This window comes from Salvelinus sp. IW2-2015, linkage group LG36 (assembly GCF_002910315.2).
Source record: "Salvelinus sp. IW2-2015 linkage group LG36, ASM291031v2, whole genome shotgun sequence".
Taxonomy (NCBI): Eukaryota; Metazoa; Chordata; class Actinopteri; order Salmoniformes; family Salmonidae; genus Salvelinus; species Salvelinus sp. IW2-2015.
Window position 1 is genome coordinate 721,398 of NC_036875.1, and position 17,123 is coordinate 738,520.

Here is a 17,123-nt window from a genome sequence, read left to right on the forward strand (position 1 = left end):
TACAGAGCAGAGGAGAGAAAAACTGAACTGGAGTAGAGTGAGGGAGTGATGGAGGGGGCTGCCTGCTGCACACATGGGCACACACTAAATCAAAGGTACTGTACGATCATGTATTGTACATGTACTGTACAATCTTTTATCAACCTGCACCTTTTTGGTCTGCATTGTATATGTATTTCTATTGGCTAAGAACTCTGAACACTGCAAACCAACTGCAAACTACAAACAAATCGGAACCTGGGAGAGAGACATACACAATGGAATAGGCAAATACACAACATCAGAAATGCTCATAGAATTAAATTGGCACTCAAACTGACTTTACAGATTCATTCATGCATGCAGATAGACAGTGTAGTTAGAGAAGTCACATGAACGCACACAGTGGCAACCTCTGGCTCACTTGTCTCTAGCAATTTAGGGCTAGACCTGTTACCAGGACAACCACACCCCTGCCTCTGGCTTTGGGGGAGGTTTTTAAAAGCCTACCACTGAGTAGAGAGAGCGAGAGAGAGGAGTAGATAAGTGGGTGTGATAAAACGGCACAATATGAAACTGAGAGAGAAAGAGAGAAAGTGAGAGAGAGAGAAAAAAGGGAGGAGAAAAATGGGAGTGTACATACAACGCTTGCTCTACTACACAGTGTAAAAAAGGGGAGGGGACATCAAAACAATCAAGAGAAGAGAATCTCTGTTACCTTCTCATTCCTCCTCTGGAGCTAGAATCTCTGTTACCTTCTCATTCCTCCTCTGGAGCTACTGAAAACAGCAACAACAACAACCACCAACTGACTGAGACTTTTCACATCTCAGAACTAGACAGTCCACATTCTCCCTCTTCAAAACAGGGCATTTAACCCCCTCCACCCTGTGGCCATGGGAGAAGACTCATCGCACGCCGAGCGCCTCAGCAACAGCAGCAGCATTTTGGTCAACCCCCAGCAGTACCATGCACAGCAAGACAACATGGACCTCCTGGTGCCCAGCTTCAGCCCCAGCTCGGCTCCCTCCTCCCCCACTGACACCCTCTCCAGGCTGGGCTTGAAAACCCCCGGGAGCCCCGGAAGTCCCACCAGTCCCATGGCCAAGGATCAGGTGAGTGCCATCACAGTGGTGGCTCTACTCGACAAGCTGGTCAATATGCTGGAGGCGGTGCAGGAGAACCAGCTGCGCATGGAGCAGCGCCAGGCTGACCTGGAGGGCGCCGTGCAAGGGGTCCAAGGCGACGTGACTCGCCTKTCCAAGAACCACACCAGCACGTCCAACAGCGTGAGCAAGCTGCTGGAGCGCTCGCACAAGGTCAACACCCACATGAAGGAGGTGCGGGAGCGTCTGGACAAGCAGGCGTCGCAGGTGAAGCGGCTGGAGGCCAACCATGGACACCTGCTCAAGAGGAACCATTTCAAAGTACTCATTTTCCAGGTAGGGATAGAGGGGTGGATGGATGGATGGATGTGGTTTAGTGTMAGGGGAAAAGGGAAAAGTGGTGAGGAAGAGAGAATATTGAGAGAATGAAAGAAATGTAAGAAGTGTGTTTGGGGGTTGTGAGAGAAGGAGATGGAACAATGTTAAACGTGTTAAAAGTGTTTGTTTGTAGGGCCTCCCGAATGGCACAATGGTCTAAGGCTCTGCATCGCAGTGCTAGCTGTGCCACTAGATATTCTGGGTTCGAGTCCAGGCTCTGTTGCAGCCGGCCGCGACCGGGAGACMCATTGTGCGGTGCACAATTGGTCCAGCGTCATCCAGGTTAGGGGAGGGTTTGGCCGGCAGGGATGTCCTTGTCCCATCGCACACTAGCTACTCCTGTGGCGGGCCGGGCACAGTGCACACTGACACTGACACTGACACGGTCGCCAGATGCACAGTGTTTCCTCTGACACATTGGTGTGGCTGGCTTCTGGGTTAAGTGGGCATTGTGTCAAGAAGCAGTGCGGCTTGGTTGGGTTGGGTTGTGTTTCGGAGGACTCATGGCTCTTGACCTTCGCCTCTCCTGAGTCTGTACGGGAGTTGCAGCGACGAGACAAGACTGTAACTACCAATTGGATACCATGAAATTGGGGAAAAAACGGGGTAAAAAAAGTGTTTGTGTGCATATGTGTCTAGTGTGTGAGAGTGAGAAACAGAATGTTAAAAAGGTTTGGGAGAATGTTGAAAGTAGTGTGTGTGTGTGTGTGTGTGTCCGTCAAACTGATTGTGGACGTTGGGTGCTAATGCAAGGGTGTTTATGAGTGCGGTCTACACTGTAATGTTTGTGTTGTGTGTAAATGACAGGCTTTGCAGCTGTGTGAGAGAGAGAGAGACATGGTGTAAACATGTAACTACAGAGGGAGTGGTGTTTTGAAGAGCTCTTTGGATATGTAAAAGTGAGAGTGAGAGTGAGAGCGAGAGAGAGTGTGTGTGTGTGTGGTGTTGGTGTGTGTGTGTGGTGTGTGTGTGTGTGTGTGTGTGTGTGTGTGTGTGTGTGTGTGTGTGTGGTGTGTGTGTGTGTGTGTGTGGTGTGTGCAAGCTGTGTGAGGATGGTTTGTGGTGTGGATGGGACACTGCGGAGAGGATAATAAAGAAAAGCGTAGATCACAACTCGCACTTAAACTAGATCTGTTATCAAGACCAAATGGCCATTATGTATAATGATCTACAATCAGTGGTGGAAAAAGTGCCCAATTGTCATACTTAAGTAAAAGTAAAGATACCTTAATAGAAAATGACTCAAGTAAAAGTGAAAGTCACCCAGTAAAATACTACTTGAGTAAAAGTCTAAAAGTATTTGATTTTAAATATACTTAAGTATCAGAAGTAAAAGTATAAATAAGTTCTCCAGACGGCACAATTTTATTGTTTTTAACACTTACGGATAGCCAGGGGCACACTCCAACACTTAGACATCATTTACAAACGAAGCATTTGTGTGTAGTGAGTCCGCCAGATCAGAGGCAGTAGGGATGACCAGGGATGTTCATTGGGTGAATCGGATCATTTTCCTGTCCTGCTAAGAATTCAAAATGTAACGAGTACGTCAGGGAAAATGTATGGAGTAAAAAGTACATTATTTTCTTCAGGAATGTAGTGAAGTAAAAGTAAAAGTTGTCAAAAATATAAGTAGTAAAGTAAAGTACAGATACCCCAAAAAACGAAGTAAGTAGAACTATTAGATCTATGCATTAAGAGTGAATGCATCTTGCTTTTCCTCCTCTCTGATTACTGAAGTGATTTACAATATATAAATAATAATATAATGTATAAAAGTATAATATACCACCGCAGACACTTACAGTACAATTACTGCATTCACATTTAATATGTGACTGTGATCCCTGCGGGAATTCAACCTGAAACTAAAGATTATTAGTGTCATGCTCTTACCAACTGAGCCAACACATAAAAGGTGTGATCAGATGATTTTAATAGTATTTGAATAGTGTTTCCCAACCTTACTCTTTGGTCAGTCCTAGCTCCATTATATTAAATATACGGAATTATTGAGTGGCCAGTATATTCTTGAATGATTTGATAGGGCTTGATACTGTATGTGTTCAGTCAGGAAAAAGGCAAGTCATATTGACACAGGCTAAGCCCTGAGAACTCATAGTCACTGATCTTATCTGGTTTCCCAGGTGCTACTGCTCTTGTTCAATAGCAACAGGTGCAAATACTGCACATTGGCTCCAACTGCATGACTCTAGTCTGGTGGTTGTGCATTGGAGTTGGTTATCCACAGGTAATCTCTATAGTTCTTGCCTACGTACAATTGCTTAACTGTTTTGAGTCCTTATAGTGTTATGGTCTAAAATGGTGTGACATAATGATGATGGGGTCATGGGGAATACTGATGGGTAATAATGATAGCATTATCTGTACTGTATGACCAGCAACATACAGTAAGAGTAAAAAAACAAACATCAGAGGATGCCATTCTGTCACACAGTGCTACAAAGGACACGTTACAAGTCACAAAATACGCAACTCACTGATAAGGCATTTAGATTCTTACTCCGCACCCCTGAGCTCTCTTTTGTCTTTTGTTTGCTCCTGGCCTGGAAAATATCTCTCTGCTGATTCGTCCACACATTGATTGAGAACACACGGTGCTCTGTACGTGCCACACAAGTTGGAAATGCCGCCGCGCTGCTCCCAAGGGCGCTTGGTAAATATGGCACTGCCATGGACAGGCTGACAAGGCCCTGCCCCTCGGGTGCTCCTCTCCCTTTAACGACCCCTAACGAGGCCAGAGGGAAATGTAGTGCTTAGTGTAGTTCGTAGATTGGCCCGTTGTTTGTTTGTGTTTGTGCTCCAGTGCTTTTCCTGTCTCCCTGACCTCCCCTCTTTCGTGGGGAGACACATATTCTCCCCTTCCCAGCCACAAAACAGAAAAGTCCAATGCCATGTGGTAGCTTCTGGTTGTGACAAAGTTGGTTCTTGATACCAAGGGGAGGGGAAAGGTCTTGGATTAGCGAGAGGGTAAAGATTAATTTACATTAAAATGGGAAAGAGGTATAGTCATACAACCGTGGAATGTGACACATTTTGCTGTGCAGTTCCATGCATGTGTGTTTGTGCATGAGTGTGCACATGCATGCACAAGTGCATGTGCACGTGTGCAGGCATCTGTTTGTGTGTGTTTGCGTGTGCGTGTGTGTGTGCATGTGTGCAGTTTTCAAGATGAGTAGAGGGATTGGAGGGGTAGGATGGGAAAGGAAGTGATGACCTTTTATCACACACAATCAAAACACATTAAAATCCAACAGCATTGAATGAAAACACATTTCACAACCAAACAAAACGTGCTGCATCAAGAAAACGAAACACAGCCTTATCGAAAGACGTTCTTTAATACATTTGATCTGAGCAACTTTGGATAACTGTGTATTCGTGCTGGAGAGTGCAAACAGATCGCAAGTTGAGTGATCTTTGGTCTTGCCCATTGTATTTGTCAATCATAATTTTTAACAAACACACTTGAATTAAGAATGAAAGATTTTGGCATCATATAAATAGATTTCTGAATTAAATTGAAGATTTCAGTAGTCAGCTTTGATTCATTAAGACTTTACTGCCATTGTCACAGAACTCTTGACCAATGGTCTCTAGGCTTGTCAGCATCGGCGGCAGTGAGTAAGCACTGGTATTAGGTTTATTTATCCAAGTTCCTTATGCAGGATAAGGCAGAGCCAGTCCTGCTTTAGCTGCCTCACCCAGTTTTTTCCAATTTAACCCCTGATACAACTAATCATTCTTTGAATACTTAGAAATGCTTCCTTCCCTCCTTGTTTCCTTGAAATAAGCACACATCTATAAGGGATTGGATAGTTGAAAGTAAGGTTACCACCACTTTACTATACCATCCCATTACCAATCCAACCAATTCAGATATACGATTACTTCAAGGAAGGTAGAAAGGAAGGARACATTTCTAAAGTATTCCAACAAGGCCTATCATTTGAACACAGGAAAAGCCTAACTAGACATAAATATGATTAACTAACTTCAGGCCTTGCCAGTCAGTCACTGTGTTTATTGCGCTCTCATATCATTCTATTCAACAACGTTGATGTCGTGTAGCTGTTTGTACATGTGTCAGTTAAGGGATGCATAGTCAACTCCATAGCGTCTATGTTGTAGAATAGATCTATTTCCACAGGTCCTAGCAGGAGAACAAGACTGGCTTGAGGGTGCAGCTGTGATTTGTGTGTGTGTGTGTGTGTGTGTGTGCGTGCGTGCCTACATCTCTCAGGTGTTATGTTCCAGTAGGCAAGGCTCACTTAACCTAGCTCAAGGCATGGTAATACCACTGAAGCTCACACTCACGTACAAATATCCTCTCCTTGCAAGCGTTTTGATTTTACCTCTCTTTCAAACAACAAAGCCTTCCGTTTCGTTATCCCCGATGTCCATGGATGAGTTTGGTTCAGTGACACCTATCGCAACACGAAAGAGGGCCTTGAATCCCAATACTCATCTGGGTCATGTTCATTAGGCACCAAACGGAATAAATCAGACTGGAACAAGGAGGCACTAACTGTAACAAGTTTTCCATTGAAAATATATAAAAAACACAACCCTGTTTCTGTCCCACAACCTAATGTGGCTCTCTGTCTGTGGAGACAGGAAGGTAGTCCTACAGACTCAAGTGAACAAGCCTGTTTGTTTACCCTGTGGCTCCTCTCTTTGTTATCGGTCTCATTTTCCCTTTGGAGTTTATTCCTATTTTAATCTCCCTATTTTTGAACAGGCTATGGAGAGAGAGAAGTGTATAAAAGTGGGGGAAGGAGAGAGAGAGGGAGAAGTAGAAAGAGAGAAAATGACAACAGAGAGAGGGGAACAGAGTGAAATAGCTGAAATGAAAAATCGAGGGATAGAGAAGGGAAAGGAGGAAAGGACATATGTGAAGTCAATTAGACAAAATGATAACACTAGGAAATGAGCAAAAACTATTGTATTATTCAATAAAAACATGTTTATTTTGGACCAGGTTAAGTCCATTTGTATGCTGTGAGGGCTATAATTCAACAGTTTAGTGAACACACAACTGTATCCAAATATATATATTTTTGTATTTCTTAATTTTAATTAGCAAATTTAGTCCTCAAAGGCCCATAACTCCAAGGAGTGTGTGTGTGTGTGTGTCATGACTCATGCACACACACACACACACACACACACACACACACACACACACACACACACACACACACACACACACACACACACACACACACACAAAGCGCTTTGGTTATGTTCCACACGCAGGTGGTGACTTATCTGAAAGGATTACAGAATCTAATTGGAGGAGAAGAGGTGACTGAGGGAAACCTGCGGGGATCAAACCAAGCCAAAGAGGCTAATTGTCTCACAGAGCTACAGTAGGAAAGAGAAAACAATAGTTATCTTTCAGTGGCCTCAATCCAGATGGGAGTTCATGTCATCTTGCTTCTCTTTGTTCCTTTTTGACATTTGAACCATGGCACAGGCAGCCATTCATCCACAGTCACAGGACAACGTCTAAAGGTCCAAAAGAGAGGCTGAGGAAAGAGAAAAAAATAGCCCAACAAACTAGGGCTTGAGAAAATTTTTCTAATTCTCTGTGTTGATTTGACCTTTGACCTCAAATAGAAGTTTCCAAGTAAAGTCCAAGTAAACACTGGAACAATCAAGCATAGCCCCAGGAAATAGGGGTGGTGAGGCCTTTAAAAAAATGTATATATATAAAACAATTATAATAATAAATAAAATAAACAAATATATTTTTTCCCACCAAATGAGTGCACTAGGCCTTTATTACTCCTGTATGAGAGTAGAAAAATACTTGTCAGCAGAGCGGAGACAAATACCCCAGTGCTGGTCGGCTGCTGGTCAAGCTGGTCTGAACAGTATGGTCTAGCGTTCTGCAGGCCAACCAGCATGTTCTATGCTGATTAATCAATGTACATGCAAAAACACAGATATTGAAACAAACAATTTAAAACATCTAACTGCAATATGTGACTCACCACCTGGATTCAGTCTTATGTAGCAAAATTTGAAATGGTGTTTTTTACATTGGATAAAAGTAGAGATTCAAAGCTACACAATAATATATCATACACTGCATTTGAGGAACAACGGGAAAGTTGATCAACTTGTAAACTCACTTTTGAGAAAATCGCCTTTGAATGTTTTGGTATCTAGTGAAGAGCTCTGCTTTGTCTACACCTATACAGCATCGTTCACACCCTCTTAGCCCCACCCATCTCAATTCGCTCTTGGCGCTCACACTTGACGCTCTGGCCAATGATTTGTTTACCTCTGGATAACATGAAATAGCTTAACCAGCTCTGCTGGCAACAATTTCATTTTGCTTTTTTGCATAAGTTTACTGACACCGGCCATATTCAACGGGTGTTGTACACACGTAACGTTAGCTAACGAGCCAGCCAGCTAACGTTAGCTAGTTAAACGACAATGAACAGTGCCAACAATGCCACAGTGCTGGGAGCTAACCAACCAGGTTCAATGTTAGCTAGCTAACAATAGGCTCTAACTAGAAAAGAAAAAGGCTCTGGGAAACGAATAATAACATCAGCTAAAGAGCTAGCCAGCTAACGTTAGCTAGCTTGCTAACAGTACACTTTAGCTTAAGACATATGGCTAGCTAGCTAGGTAAACAATGAACCTAACTAGGTAAACAACTTTTAAGATCACACACGTCACATAACGTTAGCTAACGAGCCAGCCAGCAAACGTTAGCTAGTTAATCAACAATGAACAAAGTGCCAACAATGCCACAGTGCTGGGAGCTATCCAACCAGGTGCAATGTTAGTTAGCTAACATTAGGCTCTAACTAGAAAAACAAACGGCACTGGGAAACTAATAATAACATCAGCTAGGGAGCCAGCCAGCTAACGTTAGCTAGCTAGCTAACAGTACACTTTAGCTTTAAATTAAACCACTATCTGTCAAAATTAGAAATKTGTAAAATCTGAAAATGTAGCTAGCTAACGCTAGACTATCTTACCTGTATACATCATCTTGCACGATGGACTCCCTGTCAGGAATGCCATATCACAGTTGCCCTTAGTTTGAAGAGGTAATTCGGAGACAAGTGTTTTATCCATGTCTTTAGCTATCATACTCTAATTCCACTGATTTCAAAACTTGATCCTCCAGAAAGTGGAGAGCAACACTTATGCAGCTCCACTACACAATACATTTCAGGATTACCAACACAGACTGACGAGCTCAAATAGACAGAAGCCTTCTATATGGCAGACCAATCCGAACTCCTCTCTCTGCATTTACAGCTCACTCATTATCTCAGCCAATCATGGCTAGGTTGCTGACTTTTTCTGGGGCTTAACCAACAAGGCTCGTAATTTAACAATTGTATTTGTACTTACGGATGTCATACAAGTTTGTTATTAAGGTACATGAAAGTTCACATGTTCGAGAAGGCATTTCTGCCAAAAAACGCATTTTGATAAAAATGTAAAAAATTACATTCAAACGGCTCTCTTGTGAAGTCGTGACTTGCGACATACGCCTTGTTTCCTGAATCGGGTCACATATAGCATGCATGGCAATATGATAATGATGGTAGTGGTTTTGCAGACCAGCTACATTCTGATTACTTGGGAGTCAACCTCACTTGAGATTTGATGGGGTCTCATTAGCATATTTGGGTGCATCTTCTGAAATATTTTGTATTTGTGCCAATCGTTAGTGGAAATGTTGTACCAATTTAAGTGGTTTTATCGTTATGTTCATAAAGTTTGAGAGCCTCATTTATCCACTCCCAGTTCTACTTTCTTTGTAAGAACTTGTGTCAATCAGGAGCTGCACTGTTCATGTTTCATGAACTTAATTGCTGTTGGTCCCTGGGAAGATCATGTTTAATTATCAATAACTTACTGTCAGTTTGCTGCAAGTAGTTATTGTAATATTTACACTAACTTACTGTGGCTGATCTCTGTCACACTCCCTGACCTGATGGTGTGGCAGGAAGGTCAGTTTGCTGCCAACCAAGAGGTTGAGACCAGGTGAGGGTGGGTCCCAAGTGTGTTAACCACAAATAATGCTTAAAGGACTTTGGCAAATTGTGCTAAACTACCTCAGTATGTTTTAAACCTATTGTTTTGGGTTGGACGTTTCAATGTGTGGTTTATGCATGCATAATCTATGAGCAGAATTACTGAGTACGTTTACATGCACACTAATAATTCGATAATAAACTGATTATGGCAGTAGGAAGATTATGCAATAGTCATGTAAACACTTTACTCTGCTTATCTTCAGAAGGTCAAAATCAAAGCAAGCATACGCCGATCAAAATACCTGGTTTTCTGAGCAATCTTTTTAATTATTAGGACTTGTATGGTGCCGGAGAGGATGGATAGCGTTTTATGGGCTCTTAACCAACCGTGCTCTTTTGTTTGTTTTTTCTCTCATTGTTTGTAACGTATTTTGTACATGTACAAATGACTTAAATGTAAATGTAAATGTAATGTAAATGTACATAATATTTTTGCTACGATCTCTCATGACCGAAAAGAGCTTCTGGACATCAGAACAGCGATTACTCACCTTGAATTGGACAATATATTTTTATTAATGTGTCGGACGAGAGCGATTTACTCCAGACACCAGAACAGGCCCTGATCCACGTCATTCGCAGGAGAAAGAGACTGAGGTTTCGCGGAAGGAGATCAGGGTGCCTTGTGAGGATCAGGTGACGAGTGGCTAATCTGCCTTTGCCATCGGTACTAGTGGACAATTTACAATCGTTGGATAATAAAATGGATGAACGTATATCCTACCAACGGGACATTAAAAACTGTAATATCTTATGTTTCACCGAGTAGTGGCTGAACGATGACATGAATAACATACAGCTGGCGGGTTATACACTGTACCGGCAGGATAGAACAGCAGCATCTGGTGAGACAAGGGGTGGCAGTCTATGTATAGTTGTAAACAACAGCTGGTGCACGATATCTAAGGAAGTCTCGAGGTTTTGCTCACCTGAGGTAGAGTATCTCATGATAAGCTGCAGACCACACTATCTACCTAGAGCCTATAGGGTGGAGGTCAGAGACCTGACTGTGTGGTGCAAGGACAACAACCTCTCCCTCAACGTGATCAAGACAAATGACATGATTGTGGACTACAGGAAAAGGAGGACTAAGCACGTCCCCCTTCTCATCGACGGGGCTGCAGTGGAGCAGGAATGAAAGCTTCAAGTTCCTTGGCGTGCACATCACCAACAAACTAACATGGTCCAAGCACATCAATATAGTGGTGAAGAGGGAACGACAAAACCTATTCCCCCTCAGGCAACTGAAAATATTTGGCATGGGTCCTCAGATCCTCAAAAGGTACTACAGCTGCACCATCGAGAGCATCCTGATGGGTTGCATCACTGTCTGGTATGGCAACTGCTCAGCCTCCGACCGCAGGGTACTACAGAGGGTAGTGCGCACGGCCCAGTACATCACTGGGGCCAAGCTTCCTGCCATCCTGGACCTCTATACCAGGCGGTGTGGGAGGAAGCCCCTTAAAATTGTCAAAGACTCCAGCCACCCTAGTCATAGACTGTTCTCTCTGCTACTGCACGGCAAGCGATACCAGAGCACCAAGTCTAGGTCCAAGAGGTTTCTAAACAGCTTCCACCCCCAAGTCATTAGACTCCTGAACATCTAATCAACTGGCTACCCAGATTACTCTCTGTTATTATCTATGCGTAGTCACTTTAATAAATCTACCTACATGTACATATTACCTCAATTACCTCGACTAATCGGTGCCCCCACACATTGACTCTGTACCGGTACCCCTTGTATATAGCCTCACTATTGTTATTTTACTTCTGCTCTTCAATTATTTGTTACTTTTATTCATTTTTATTATTGGGGGGTATTTTTCTTAAAACTGCATTGTAGGTTAAGTAAGTAAGCATTTCAGTGTAAGGTCTACATGTGTTGTATTCGGCGCATGTGACAAATACAATTTGGTTTGATTTGATTTGGAAACACCTTAATCGGCATTCCACCAGTGTATTTGAGGTAAGTGAGCCTCCCTCTTTTGAGCAAGTGAAGTGAGTTCGGAACAACTGAACGTAAGTGTCTTCTAAGTAGTTTTCACATACAAACTTTGTATGTCTGAACTCAGAATCAAATTTGCTTCCCAAAAAAATAACATGTTCGCTGTGGTAGAACAATTATTTAGTTTGATGATTTTCTGCGTTTATCAGAGTGCCATCAGGTAGCCTGATTTCAGATGTGTCCATGTAAACCGGATTTGTCACAGTTTCTGTGTTATTTGATTGCTGTTTCCTTAGGTTACTGCTGGTGGGAACCCTTGCCCTGTTGTCTAGTTTCCAGGTTACCCTGATTATTACTTATTGGATTCACCTGTGTTTAATTACCTTCTCTGTTCACCTGGTTACCTTGTTATTTAGGTTCCTCAGTTGGCCTGGATCTTTGCTTAGGTCTCAATAGTGTACTCTTGCCTTGTTTCTGTTAAGACTAAGTAAAAGTTCTGGATTTACCCTTACCTCTGCTTGCTGTGTTTCTCTGCGCCTGGGTTCGAGTTCGTACTAGCCTTATTGTTACAGGATTATGAGGGAAATCGTTCTTCAAAGCATGAAAATGTTTTAATGAAACTATTATAATAATCTGACAATCCACAATAATCGCATTGTGTGTATGTAACCGTATTCATTGTCTTACCTCAGTTAGCCACTAAATCCCTAGTTGGAAACCAACTTTTTAAACTGCGGGCTGGCATTTTGCCTACTGAGGGAATCTCCAAATAATTTGGTGAAATACTGCAAGCTTGGTCCACATGGTCCAGCCCCGCCTACCGCTTCTCTCTCCCGGATCCGGGATCCTCCTCTTCAAAAAACCTGACTAGCATAGCCTAGCCTAACGGGACAGGGATATCATATAATATAATTTCATGAAATCACAAGTCCAATACAGCAAATGAAAGATAAACATCTTGTGAATCCAGCCATCATTTCCTATTTTTTAAATGTTTTACAGCGAAAACACAATATATATTTATATTAGCTCACCACAATAGCCAAATACATGTTTTCACCATGTTTCCACCGCAAAGGTAGCTTTCACAAAACCCACAAATAGAGATAAAATTAATCACTAACCTTTGAACAACTTCATCAGATGACAGTCTTATAACATCATGTTATACAATACATTTATGTTTTGTTCGAAAATGTGCATATTTGAGGTATAAATCGTAGTTTTACATTGCAGCCACCATCACAAATAGCACCAAAACAGACAGAATAATTACAGAGAGCAACGTGAAATACATAAATACTCATCATAAAACATTTATGAAAAATACATGGTGTACAGCAAATGAAAGATAAACATCTTGTGAATCCAGCCAATATTTACGATTTTTTTAAGTGTTTTACAGCGAAAACACAATATATATTTATATTAGCTCACCACAATAGCCAAATACATGTTTTCACCATGTTTCCACCGCAAAGGTAGCTTTCACAAAACCCACAAATAGAGATAAAATTTATCACTAACCTTGAACAACTTCATCAGATGACAGTCTTATAACATCATGTTATACAATACATTTATGTTTTGTTCGAAAATGTGCATATTTAGAGGTACAAATCCTGGTTTTACATTGTGAACATGTAGCCATGATGCACCAAATTGTCCGGAGATATTTTGGACAGTCACGTAATCTAACCAAAGACCTCATCATAAACTTTACTAAAAAATACATGTTGTACAGCAAATGAAAGATACACTGGTTCTTAATGCAACCGCTGTGTTAGATTTAAAAAAATAACTTTAGTACAACATACAGCATGCAATATTGTGAGACAGCGCTCACCTATTCTCCGCCTTGTTGGAGCCAACATATTCCACAAAAATACGAAATAACATCATAAATATTCTCTTCCTTTGATGATCTTCCATCAGAATGTTGTGCAAGGAGTCCTAGTTCCAGAATAAATCGTTGTTTTGTTTTAGAATGTCCATTTCTTCTGTCGAATTAGCAACTTTGGCTAGCCATGTGGAGGGCACATGTCCAAGAAATCTTTGCGCATGGAACGAAAAATTCCAAAATTCCCAATAAACGTTGAATAAACTGGTCAAACTCGGTTGAAAATCCTACTTTATGATGTTTTTCTCATATGTATCCAATAAAATCAGAGCCGGAGCATTTCGTCGTGTATACGTAACGCATTTCAGAAGACAATGTGAGGTTTCCTGGTGCGCAGTTGAATACTGACAAAAGAGCGGACCTCCAAAAGCTCTCATTCGGTCTCACATCAAGCTAGACACCCCATTCAACATTCTACTGCCTGTTGACATCTAGTGGAAGTCGTATGAAGTGCATACAGATCCATAAATATAAGCCAGTTGAATAGGCAGGCCCTGACCCAGAGCCCCATTTTCAGAATTTTCACTTCCTGTTTGGAAGTTTGCTGCCAAATGAGTTCTGTTTTACTCACAGATATAATTCAAACAGTTTTAGAAACTTCAGAGTGTTTTCTATCCAATAGTAATAATAATATGCAATATTGTATGATCTAGAACAGAGTACGAGGCCGTTTAATTTGGGCACGATTTTTTCCCAAAGTGAAAACAGCGCCTCCTATTAAGAAGAAGTTAACAATTAGAGTTTCAGCCAATGAGCTTCATCCCCTCGCCATTTGATTGCCAATATCAAGATGCACCTGACTCTTCATGGACGAGAGCCAGACCAGAACTAATGGAGTCAACGCATGGATTATGTAAACAATTGCCATTATTTTCAACATGTCAGCCGGAGAGGTAAAGTATACAGGCTATGCATAGTGTTTTTAATGAACACTGATTTACAAACTGATGTATTTTATTACATCACCTATTGTTAGTCGAGCTAGCTAGCTAGCTAGCTATAGCCAGAACCATGTATTTTAGAAACACAAAATTCTAACTAATGATGAGTGAGAAAGTTAGAGGCATAAATATCATAGCCCCCCAAAAATGCTAACCTCCCTTGTTATTGTAATGGTGAGAGGTTATGATATTTGTGTGTCTAACTTTCTCACTCATAATTATTCCTGATTCATTCAGGATTATCCATAATCATGGTAGCATCCACATGAATGTAGAAATGTTTAGAAACATTCTATTCTTATTTATAATTATTTGGTTTTCCAAGATGGCGTGGCAGGAAGACGTGTTTGCTTTTGTCCCATTTTTGTCCTGTGGAAATATTCAGCTTGTCACGTTCCTGGCCTGTTTTCTGTTAGTTTTGTATGTGTTAGTTGGTCAGGATGTCACGTTCCTGACCTATTTTATGTTATTTTTGTATATGTTTAGTTGGTCAGGGCGTGAGTTGGGGTGGGCATTGTATGTTTTGTGTTTAGATCACTGTTAATCAGCCTTATATGGTTCTCAATCAGAGACAGGTGGTTTACGTTTTCCTCTGATTGGGAACCATATATAGGCTGGCTGTTCACACTGTTTGTTGGTGGGTGATTGTCTCCTGTGTTTGTGTCTGCGCACCACACGGGATTGTTTCGGTTGTATTTCGTTTTGATGTAGTCTGTTTCCTGCTCGTGTGTTCTTCGTGTCGTTATGTAAGTTCCATGTTCAGGTTTCGTCTACGTTGTCCGTTTGTTATTTTGTAATATTTCTAAAGTATAGTTCGGTTCTGTGTTCGTCTTTTCAATAAATCTATTATGTCATCACACCTCGCTGCGTATTGGTCYACCKATCCTTCTCTCCTCTCCTCGTCCRAGGAGGAGGAAGACGACATCCGTTACAGAATCACCCACCAACCTAGGACCAAGCGGCGGGGGAGAGCTCAACAGAGCAACCAGGAYTCGTGGACTTGGGAGGAAATCATGGAAGGAAAAGGACACTGGGCGCACATTGGGGAATATCGCCGCGCTCGTGAGGAGATGGAGGCAGCGAGAGCCCAACAGCGGTGGTATGAGGAGGCAGCAAGGAGACGTGGCTGGAAGCCTGAAAAGCCCGTGAGTACTACCCAAAAATTTCTTGGGGGGGGGACTAAGAGGTGGTGGGCCAAGGGCAGGTAGGAGACCTGCGCCCACTTCCCAGGCTAACCGTGGAGAGCGGAAGTACGGGCAGACACCGTGTTACGCAGTAGAGCGCACGGTGTCTCCTGTACGTGTGCATAGCCCGGTGCGGGTTTTTCCACCTCCCCGCACTGGTAGGGCTAGATTGGGCATTGAGCCAGGTGTCATGAGGCCGGCTCAACATGAAAAACCACCTGCCTGCTAATTGAGAACCATATCAGGTACCCATTAAACAACATAGAAACACAAAACATAGACTGCCCACCCAAAACTCACGTCCTGTGTAACGGATGTCGTCTTCCTCTCCTCGGACGAGGAGAGGAGAGAAGGATCGGTGGACCAATACGCAGCGAGGTGTGATGACAATAATAGATTTATTGAAAAGACGAACACAGAACCGAACTATACTTTAGAAATATTACAAAATAACAAACGGACAACGTAGACGAAACCTGAACATGGAACTTACATAACGACACGAAGAACACACGAGCAGGAAACAGACTACATCAAAACGAAATACAACCGAAACAATCCGTGTGGTGCGCAGACACAAACACAGGAGACAATCACCCACCAACAAACAGTGTGAAAGCCAGCCTATATATGGTTCCCAATCAGAGGAAAACGTAAACCACCTGTCTCTGATTGAGAACCCATATAAGGCTGATTAACAGTGATCTAAACACAAACATACAATGCCCACCCCAACTCACGCCCTGACCAACTAAACATATACAAAAATAACATAAAATAGGTCAGGAACGTGACATACCCCCCCTCAAGGTGCGTACTCCGAACGCACCACCAAAAGTTAGGGGAGGGTCTGGGTGGGCATCTGACCACGGTGGTGGCTTAGGCTCCGGGCGTGGTTCCCACCCACCATAATCAATCCCCGCTTCTGTAGCTTCCCCACAATGACACCCTCAAATAAACCCCACCTAAATTAAGGGCATCTCCAGGATAAGGAGCAGCCACGGATGATGGGGCAACACTAGAATGAGGGGCAACACTAGAATGAGGGGCAACCCAGAATGACTGGCAGATCCTGGCTGACTGGCTTCTGGACGCTCTTGGCTGGTTGACGGCTCTGGACGGTCATGGCTGGCTGACGCTCGGACGGTCATGGCTCGCTGACGGCTTGGACGGTCATGGCTCGCTGACGGCTCTGGACGGTCATGGCTCGCTGACGGCTCTGGACGGTCATGGCTCGCTGACGGCTCTGGACGGTCATGGCTCGCTGACGGCTCTGGACGCTCTTGGTGGTTGACGGCTCTGGACGGTCATGGCTGGCTGACGGCTCTGGACGGTCATGGCTCGCTGACGGCTCTGGACGGTCATGGCTCGCTGACGGCTCTGGACGGTCATGGCTCGCTGACGGCTCTGGACGGTCATGGCTCGCTGACGGCTCTGCGACGGTCATGGCTGCTGACGGCTTTCTGGACGGGTCAATGGCTCGGTGACGGCTCTGGACGGCTCATGGCTGGTGAAGGCTCTGGCTGATCCGGTCTGGCGGAAGGCTCTGGCTGATCCGGTCTGGCTGATCCGGTCTGGCGGAAGGCTC

General features: G+C 43.1%; 1 protein-coding gene across 1 annotated transcript in view; it reads left to right on the forward strand.

Moving 5' to 3' along the window:
* Window positions 1-576: 576 nt before the first annotated feature.
* The window catches only part of LOC111959863 (caveolae-associated protein 2-like), a 38,393-nt gene continuing 21,846 nt past the window's right edge, over window positions 577-17,123 (forward strand). The window contains exon 1 of the mRNA XM_023981698.2: window positions 577-1,421. Coding sequence (XP_023837466.1) covers window positions 876-1,421 — 546 coding nt within the window. The 5' untranslated portion in view covers window positions 577-875. The remainder of the gene's footprint in view (window positions 1,422-17,123) is intronic.